Below are 10,024 nucleotides of genomic sequence, written 5' to 3' on the forward strand. Positions count from 1 at the left end.
GGGTGAGTATGTACAACGAGCAAAACACATATAGTTTAACCAATAAAGGGTGAGTATGCACAATGAGCAAAATACATATAGTTTAACCAATAAGTAATGAGTATGCGCAATGAGTAAAGTACATATAGTTTAACCAATAAGTAATGAGTATGCGCAATGAGTAAAGTACATATAGTTTAACCAATAAGTAATGAGTATGCGCAATGAGTAAAATACATATAGTTTAACCAATAAGTAATGAGTATGCGCAATGAGTAAAATACATATAGTTTAACCAATAAGTAATGAGTATATATGATTATTAACTACATTAAACTCTTGGCTTCAAAATAAAGTAAACATGTATGATTACTAAGATATATATTATTAGTCAACCAATAAATAGTAAATATATATCATTATTAAGAACTATATCTTTGTAAACCAATAAACCATCCAGATTCACTATAAGTAAGAAACATTTTATTGGTTAAAAGACAAGTAGATATGCAAGAATAATCAAAGCTATATTCTCAGTTAACCAATAAAGGGTAGATATTCATATTCATAAGACATATATTTTTAGTTAACCAATAAATAGTAATTATATATCATTATCAAGAACTATATTTTTTGTTAACCAATAAAGAATACAGCCTCAAGGTTAGTAAAGTTGTTTTATAGCTAAATCAAGAAAGGTGGATATGCAAGATTAATAGGAATTACAATTTTTTTTAACCAATAAAAAAAAGCATGTGTAATATCACTGATATGATTCTGTCCGGATCGGCCGCCTATTCAGTTCGATCTGGACAGAAATTTTTTTTCCAAAAATCTCGGACCGTTGGAATCCAGAAGAAAATAATATCGTAGAAACATATGTGCTAGTAATAATGACTTTACTTTCTTATAAATATATAGCTTGTATTATATATCTTTCAAATAATTTCGAAATAACCCATATGTCTGATCCCCTTAAGACTCTAATTAAGATTATATTGGGTTTAAGCTATAGATAATGATATAAGATATATTTTAATTTATTTTTATAGCCGATTTATTCCACAGTATATATTTATAAATCATTTACAATCGCATTGCTATTTAATTTTTTTTGTTAATAGTTTTAATGTGTGATAGAAGCTATATATAATAATATAACTTAAACCATGTTTTCTAGTATGTTTAATAGCTAAAGTACTATTCAGATCTGTACACATTCTTCTATAATTACACTTAGTGAAATTGTATCAAAAAGCATCAATAATTTTACACCAAAAAAGCAAGAGTGTATAGAACAATATTACCGAGTCACATTAAAAGGGATGATATTCATAAACCAAAAATGACTATCAAACTAAATATATATAAACTGTTATTGTATTTTGGATACATTATCATCTATATATACTGTTTATTCAACACGCAGACACACACCAGAAGTTACTCTCGATATATATATATATATATATGAGCCTCCATCATATTTTGGATATAGTATCTTATATATTTTATTATTATTATTTAATATTCGGACACACACCAGAAGATACTCCCGAACTATATACATATATGAGCCTCTATCATATTTTGGATATAGTATCTTATATATTTTATTATTATTATTTAATATTCGGACACACACCAGAAGATACTCCCGAACTATATACATATATGAGCCTCTATCATATTTTGGATATAGTATCTTATATATTTTATTATTATTATTCAACACACGGACACACACCAGAAGGTGCTCCCGAAATATATATATATACAAGCTTCTATCATATTTTGGATACACTATCATATATATTTATTTCCCTTTTATTCAATATACGGTTACACACCAGAAGCTACTCCAAAACTATATATATATAACTTGCTATCATATTTTGGGCTTACTATCATATATTTTTCTTTTCTTTTATCCAACACACGCACATACGCACATATGCACATACGCACACTCGCACACTCGCCCAATTGTCTACCAATACAATTGCTGCACTGATACAAAATATATATATTGTCTATTTCTTTTTGTGTCTTTTTACAACCTAAGGATTTTACTCGATAATTCGGACAGAATGCACTTTTTTGTAAATTGGTATTACCAATTGGTTGCGCAGACAGCTTTGTGTATCCCTAAGCTAAAGGAACATAGCAGGGTCCATTGACAGAAATACTGTTACCCATACATAGGTTGAAAGACCGTCTAGTGTTCACTTACAATCGCCCAGAGAGGACAGTATATTAAAGTGGCCTTCACTGCGCCGTAACCAAAATAAAATAAAAATTCTATTTAACGATGGTGTGAATCCTCTTCCTACATTCCCTCCATCCCGCCATCCCACCATCCCGCCATCAACTTTACAAAACTACCAGAATCGCCACCACCAAAAATATTATTCTTTTATTTTATAATCACTGAAATATAAAAATCGAAATAATGGCCATATAATAAAAACTCAACACTCGGAAGTCATATACAATATTTCTCTATACCTGAAGTGTTATATATTACCATTCTCAGAGCTGACCTTCAACTCTCCAAGTCATATAGTATTCATACCACCATAATTCTGACACCTTCTTCGATCCCAATGACGCCATTCAATTCCATCCCATCCCATCTAATTCCATCCCATCGGACATAATTTTCAAAGCTCACGCCTTTCAGTATACCTTTACGCAACTGAGTCTAGACCAAGCGGACACCACCTAACAAAAAGTCTTGCGATGTTAATCTCTCGTCATTAGTGTGCGCCATGAATGTCAAAACTTTGTCACACGGACCACCCACACGGACCACCCACACGGACCACCCACACGGACCACCCACTTCTCGCCCATATAAAAAATACACTACTGTTAAAACTTGATATTTTTAAATAAAAAATAAAATCATATTATTGTTCTCACGCATTGTTTTATTCAGTTTTCTTCTAATAATAAAGTGTTTCTCTCAATCATTTGTAAGGCAGACAGTGTATTTATGGACAGAAAAAAATGGTTAAAATAAGATTTTATTAATATTCAAATATATCGTCAGAATCTTGGTTCACCACCTATAAAGGTGGATCCATCCTCCACAGGGCGTAGACCTGTTCTGACTTCGTGGAAGAGAACGGAGTGGGGAGGGAGATCGGGGACGCTAGGGGTCGAGGCTAGCTATGGGCTTAAAAAATAAAAGGTGAACAGGGAACGAAACTATCAATCTAAGCTGAGCTAAAGGGATGAGCGAAAGCTATATCTAAAGGCTACCCACTACGTAAACTAACTAGAGAGGGGAAACTAAACTACTACTAAACTACTACTAAACTACTACCACCACCACCACCACCACCACCACACCCACCACACCCACCACCACACCCACCACACCCACCACCACACCCACCACACCCACCACCACGCCCACACCCACGCCCACGCCCACGCCCACGCCCACGCCCAACACCACCCACCACACCCTCACCTCCATCTCCATCTCCATCTCCATCACTTCAACTTACCTATCCATTCATCCATCCATCGCACCGTTTACTCGCCTAAATAAGACTTAAATAAGTATACTTATAAACAATAAGACTCCCTCAACACAAAGGAATCGGAAATAATAGACTTACCTTCCATAAGAGAGAAATAGAGAAAGTATGGCCGACCCCCATATTAAATAAACGAGAAATTCTTCGGGCTTTCATCATGAGATGACATAACAACATACATATAAGATTGTAGATCAATAGATTGATTGCTATGATTAGAAGCCATATAAAGGCCCTCATTTTAAAAACCCGAATCTCTTATATGGCTGACCATTTTTGTCAATCGATTTTGTATAAGAATTTATTTAACACATATATTATAGATTAGTATATTATTTCTTAAAAATAAAAACTGTAAAGATATATCATCTTAGTTGGACTATGAAAGATAAAGTGGTATATATATATATGTGTGTGTATAGATTGTAATATCATATCAAGGCACTCTTTACATTAGTACAGCTTTTTACTAAAGCAAGTCTCACAAATTATAAATATAATCGATATGTTCAAAAAGCAATTGGTCTTTTTTTATTTACCAAATTGCTATAGTCAATAAGAGCACATATCTAGTCTTAGATTATATAAATATAAATATATTACAAAGAAACTAAAAGCTTTCACAACTGGACATGGCAATATATAATATCGAGAGTATTGGGTTTTTATATTAGATAATAAGCAAAAATAATAATAAGAATCTTTTAATAAGAAAAATTAAAATAATAAGACTTTATACTTTACATAAAATTTTTGATACAGAAGATATATCATAGAATTAACTTTTAGCTATATAATTAAAAGATACGAAATAAAGAAAGTGGCATAGAAAAAAATAGCGCTCTGAGCACTCTAATAAACTAGAATCATGTTTATCGCACTGCTTGAGGTCTTTATCAGAAATTGATCAACTATCAGAAAAAATAGACAATTCAAATAGTGATTATAGAGAATGCTTGTAATAGCTTTTAAGACCACTCTCTGAATCGCTCCTTTTTTGTAGTGGTATAATATATTACTGAAAATTATATAAACTAAATAGGAATTAATTTAATATGTTCTTATAACAGTTTGATCCGCAATATAGCTCGGTGGATCGTTGACGATTGCATTGTTCTTTTCTTTTTATTAATATATTAAATGTGTAACAGACACTATATATATGAATATAATTAAAACTATGCTTTGGAATACGTCTAATATATGGAGTACTTTCTAGGTCCGTACAAAATCTTCTATAATTACACTCGTTAAAACTTAACCAAAAAGCAGCATATATTATACACCAAAAAGTAAGATCTTACAGAAGACCATTACCGAGTTACTTTAAAAGGCACAGTATTCATAAACCAAAAGCTACTTCAAAACTAAATAGATATAAACTGCTATGGTATTTTGAGTCCACTACCATATATATTTCTTTTCTTTTATCTAACACACGCACATACGCACACTCACCCAATTATCCACCAATATATTGGCTGCACTGGTACAGAATATACTATATTGTCTATTTCTTTTTATATATTTTTACAAACTAAGGATTCTAATCGATAATTTGGACAGAATACACTTTTTTGTAAACTGGTATTACCAATTGGTTGCGCAGACAGCCTTTGTGTATCCCTAAACTAAAAGAACATAGCAGGGTCCATTGACAGGGATACTGTTACCCATACACATATTTAAAGACCGTCTAGTATTTGCTTACAATCGCTCAGAGAGGACGGTATATTAAAGTGTCCTTCACTGCGCCATAATCATAACAAAAAAATCTTTTTTTAACGATGGCGTGAATCCTCTTCCTACATTCCCTCCATCCCGCCATCCTTTTCGAGAATCTTCATTCCTTATGGGGATCGTCATTCATATAATGTTACAACTCAAAGTAGACAGAAGTCGGCGCAGTATAAAAAGAGAGCATACTCTTTTACAAAAAAAAACCCAAATACCCTTTTTTTTTATCGTTTGACGGCTGTTCACTGTATATGTTAGTCAAACAAAAAATAAGCCCTTGGTCAAACCTTCGTGTCCCTATGAACTTCTTAACGTTTTAAAAATTGAAACCAACAACCACAGTAACGTTCTCTTTTTTGAAACCTGTACCAACACCAACTCCACCGCACTATCAAAATTGAAACCAACAATCTCAGTAACGTTCTCTTTTTTGAAACCTGCACCAACACCAACTCCACCGCACTATCAAAATTGAAACCAACAACCACAGTAACGTTCTCTTTTTTGAAACCTGTACCAACACCAACTCCACCGCACTATCAAAATTGAAACCAACAATCTCAGTAACGTTCTCTTTTTTGAAACCTGTACCAACACCAACTCCACCGCACTACCAAAATTGAAACCAACAACCACAGTAACGTTCTCTTTTTTGAAACCTGTACCAACACCAACTCCACCGCACTATCAAAATTGAAACCAACAACCACAGTAACGTTCTCTTTTTTGAAACCTGTACCAACACTAACTCCACCGCACTATCAAAATTGAAACCAACAACCACAGTAACGTTCTCTTTTTTGAAACCTGTACCAACACCAACTCCACCGCACTATCAAAATTGAAACCAACAACCACAGTAACGTTCTCTTTTTTGAAACCTGTACCAACACTAACTCCACCGCACTATCAAAATTGAAACCAACAATCTCAGTAACGTTCTCTTTTTTGAAACCTGCACCAACACCAACTCCACCGCACTATCAAAATTGAAACCAACAACCACAGTAACGTTCTCTTTTTTGAAACCTGTACCAACACCAACTCCACCGCACTATCAAAATTGAAACCAACAACCACAGTAACGTTCTCTTTTTTGAAACCTGCACCAACACCAACTCCACCGCACTATCAAAATTGAAACCAGCAACCACAGTAACGTTCTCTTTTTTGAAACCTGTACCAACACCAACTCCACCGCACTATCAAAATTGAAACCAACAACCACAGTAACGTTCTCTTTTTTGAAACCTGCACCAACACCAACTCCACCGCACTACCAAAATTGAAACCAGCAACTATACTATTCCTTTACTTTATTACAACAGTAAAATAAAAGTTAAAATAATAGTCATACAACAAAACTTCAACGCTCAAAAGCAATACACTATTTTCTTCTACATTTGGAGTGTCATATACTACTATTCTCAGAATCGATTTTCAACTTTCGCACATATATACTATTCATATCATCATACTTTCAAAACCTTCTTCAGTGGTAATAAACTCATTCCATTCCGTCTTATTCCATCTCATTGCATTCTGTCACATATAACTTTCAGAGCTCTCAACTTTTATTATACCTTTGTGTGACTGATTCTAAACCAAGTGAATACAGCCGAGCAAAACAGCCTACTGTAGAAATCTGTGGTTTTTTATTAGTGTATACCATGAATGTCAAAACTCTGTCATACGGATCACATACACGGGCCACCTACAAATACTGCCTACAAATAACATCTTTCTTTAGCCCACTACATACTCTTCACTATATGAAAAGAATATACAACTATTAAGGCTTTATACTTTTAAATAAAGTAAAATAAAATAAAATCGCAGTCTTGTTCTAATATATTATATTAGATTATATTATTTTATTTCATATACTCTTAATAATGAATTGAATTTTAATTTTATATCAATAATTTTTGGAAAGAATATATCTATAATTCTCTTTCTTTTTGCTTTATTTTTCTGTTTGTGTCTGTGCTCATATTTGTTCAGATTGTTTTCTGATAGGTATATCTTCCTTGTATAAGCTTTGTAAAAATATAGTATACTAAAACTTATATTAAATAGAATGAATGGGTTACAAAATAATATAAAAAGTAATAAATTATGTACACGGTAGAATTTAATACTCAAGATATATAATATTTATTAGTCAACCAATAAAGGGTGAGTATGTACAACGAGCAAAACACATATAGTTTAACCAATAAAGGGTGAGTATGCACAATGAGCAAAATACATATAGTTTAACCAATAAGTAATGAGTATGCGCAATGAGTAAAGTACATATAGTTTAACCAATAAGTAATGAGTATGCGCAATGAGTAAAGTACATATAGTTTAACCAATAAGTAATGAGTATGCGCAATGAGTAAAATACATATAGTTTAACCAATAAGTAATGAGTATGCGCAATGAGTAAAATACATATAGTTTAACCAATAAGTAATGAGTATATATGATTATTAACTACATTAAACTCTTGGCTTCAAAATAAAGTAAACATGTATGATTACTAAGATATATATTATTAGTCAACCAATAAATAGTAAATATATATCATTATTAAGAACTATATCTTTGTAAACCAATAAACCATCCAGATTCACTATAAGTAAGAAACATTTTATTGGTTAAAAGACAAGTAGATATGCAAGAATAATCAAAGCTATATTCTCAGTTAACCAATAAAGGGTAGATATTCATATTCATAAGACATATATTTTTAGTTAACCAATAAATAGTAATTATATATCATTATCAAGAACTATATTTTTTGTTAACCAATAAAGAATACAGCCTCAAGGTTAGTAAAGTTGTTTTATAGCTAAATCAAGAAAGGTGGATATGCAAGATTAATAGGAATTACAATTTTTTTTAACCAATAAAAAAAAGCATGTGTAATATCACTGATATGATTCTGTCCGGATCGGCCGCCTATTCAGTTCGATCTGGACAGAAATTTTTTTTCCAAAAATCTCGGACCGTTGGAATCCAGAAGAAAATAATATCGTAGAAACATATGTGCTAGTAATAATGACTTTACTTTCTTATAAATATATAGCTTGTATTATATATCTTTCAAATAATTTCGAAATAACCCATATGTCTGATCCCCTTAAGACTCTAATTAAGATTATATTGGGTTTAAGCTATAGATAATGATATAAGATATATTTTAATTTATTTTTATAGCCGATTTATTCCACAGTATATATTTATAAATCATTTACAATCGCATTGCTATTTAATTTTTTTTGTTAATAGTTTTAATGTGTGATAGAAGCTATATATAATAATATAACTTAAACCATGTTTTCTAGTATGTTTAATAGCTAAAGTACTATTCAGATCTGTACACATTCTTCTATAATTACACTTAGTGAAATTGTATCAAAAAGCATCAATAATTTTACACCAAAAAAGCAAGAGTGTATAGAACAATATTACCGAGTCACATTAAAAGGGATGATATTCATAAACCAAAAATGACTATCAAACTAAATATATATAAACTGTTATTGTATTTTGGATACATTATCATCTATATATACTGTTTATTCAACACGCAGACACACACCAGAAGTTACTCTCGATATATATATATATATATATGAGCCTCCATCATATTTTGGATATAGTATCTTATATATTTTATTATTATTATTTAATATTCGGACACACACCAGAAGATACTCCCGAACTATATACATATATGAGCCTCTATCATATTTTGGATATAGTATCTTATATATTTTATTATTATTATTCAACACACGGACACACACCAGAAGGTGCTCCCGAAATATATATATATACAAGCTTCTATCATATTTTGGATACACTATCATATATATTTATTTCCCTTTTATTCAATATACGGTTACACACCAGAAGCTACTCCAAAACTATATATATATAACTTGCTATCATATTTTGGGCTTACTATCATATATTTTTCTTTTCTTTTATCCAACACACGCACATACGCACATATGCACATACGCACACTCGCACACTCGCCCAATTGTCTACCAATACAATTGCTGCACTGATACAAAATATATATATTGTCTATTTCTTTTTGTGTCTTTTTACAACCTAAGGATTTTACTCGATAATTCGGACAGAATGCACTTTTTTGTAAATTGGTATTACCAATTGGTTGCGCAGACAGCTTTGTGTATCCCTAAGCTAAAGGAACATAGCAGGGTCCATTGACAGAAATACTGTTACCCATACATAGGTTGAAAGACCGTCTAGTGTTCACTTACAATCGCCCAGAGAGGACAGTATATTAAAGTGGCCTTCACTGCGCCGTAACCAAAATAAAATAAAAATTCTATTTAACGATGGTGTGAATCCTCTTCCTACATTCCCTCCATCCCGCCATCCCACCATCCCGCCATCAACTTTACAAAACTACCAGAATCGCCACCACCAAAAATATTATTCTTTTATTTTATAATCACTGAAATATAAAAATCGAAATAATGGCCATATAATAAAAACTCAACACTCGGAAGTCATATACAATATTTCTCTATACCTGAAGTGTTATATATTACCATTCTCAGAGCTGACCTTCAACTCTCCAAGTCATATAGTATTCATACCACCATAATTCTGACACCTTCTTCGATCCCAATGACGCCATTCAATTCCATCCCATCCCATCTAATTCCATCCCATCGGACATAATTTTCAAAGCTCACGCCTTTCAGTATACCTTTACGCAACTGAGT

At 32.1% G+C, this 10,024-nt stretch overlaps 2 protein-coding genes across 2 annotated transcripts; both read right to left on the reverse strand.

Annotated features, from left to right (window-relative positions):
• Positions 1–2,683: 2,683 nt before the first annotated feature.
• Positions 2,684–3,484, reverse strand: PHYBLDRAFT_175225 (hypothetical protein; the record flags this gene model as incomplete). The annotated part of the gene is made up of 2 exons (XM_018437451.1): positions 2,684–2,859; positions 3,337–3,484. The coding sequence occupies 2 exons, from the start codon at positions 3,482–3,484 to the stop codon at positions 2,684–2,686; spliced, it is 324 nt and encodes a 107-aa protein (XP_018284454.1).
• A 2,099-nt stretch (positions 3,485–5,583) lies between these two features.
• On the reverse strand, positions 5,584–6,803 carry PHYBLDRAFT_152486 (hypothetical protein; the record flags this gene model as incomplete). Its single annotated transcript, XM_018432928.1, has 9 exons — positions 5,584–5,655; positions 5,711–5,803; positions 5,859–5,951; positions 6,007–6,099; positions 6,155–6,247; positions 6,303–6,395; positions 6,451–6,543; positions 6,633–6,664; positions 6,746–6,803. 9 exons carry the CDS (start codon positions 6,801–6,803, stop codon positions 5,584–5,586), a joined length of 720 nt encoding a protein of 239 aa, XP_018284455.1.
• Positions 6,804–10,024: the final 3,221 nt, after the last annotated feature.

The sequence above is a fragment of the Phycomyces blakesleeanus genome (assembly GCF_001638985.1).
Source record: "Phycomyces blakesleeanus NRRL 1555(-) unplaced genomic scaffold PHYBLscaffold_36, whole genome shotgun sequence".
In the NCBI taxonomy this organism is placed as follows: domain Eukaryota; kingdom Fungi; phylum Mucoromycota; class Mucoromycetes; order Mucorales; family Phycomycetaceae; genus Phycomyces; species Phycomyces blakesleeanus.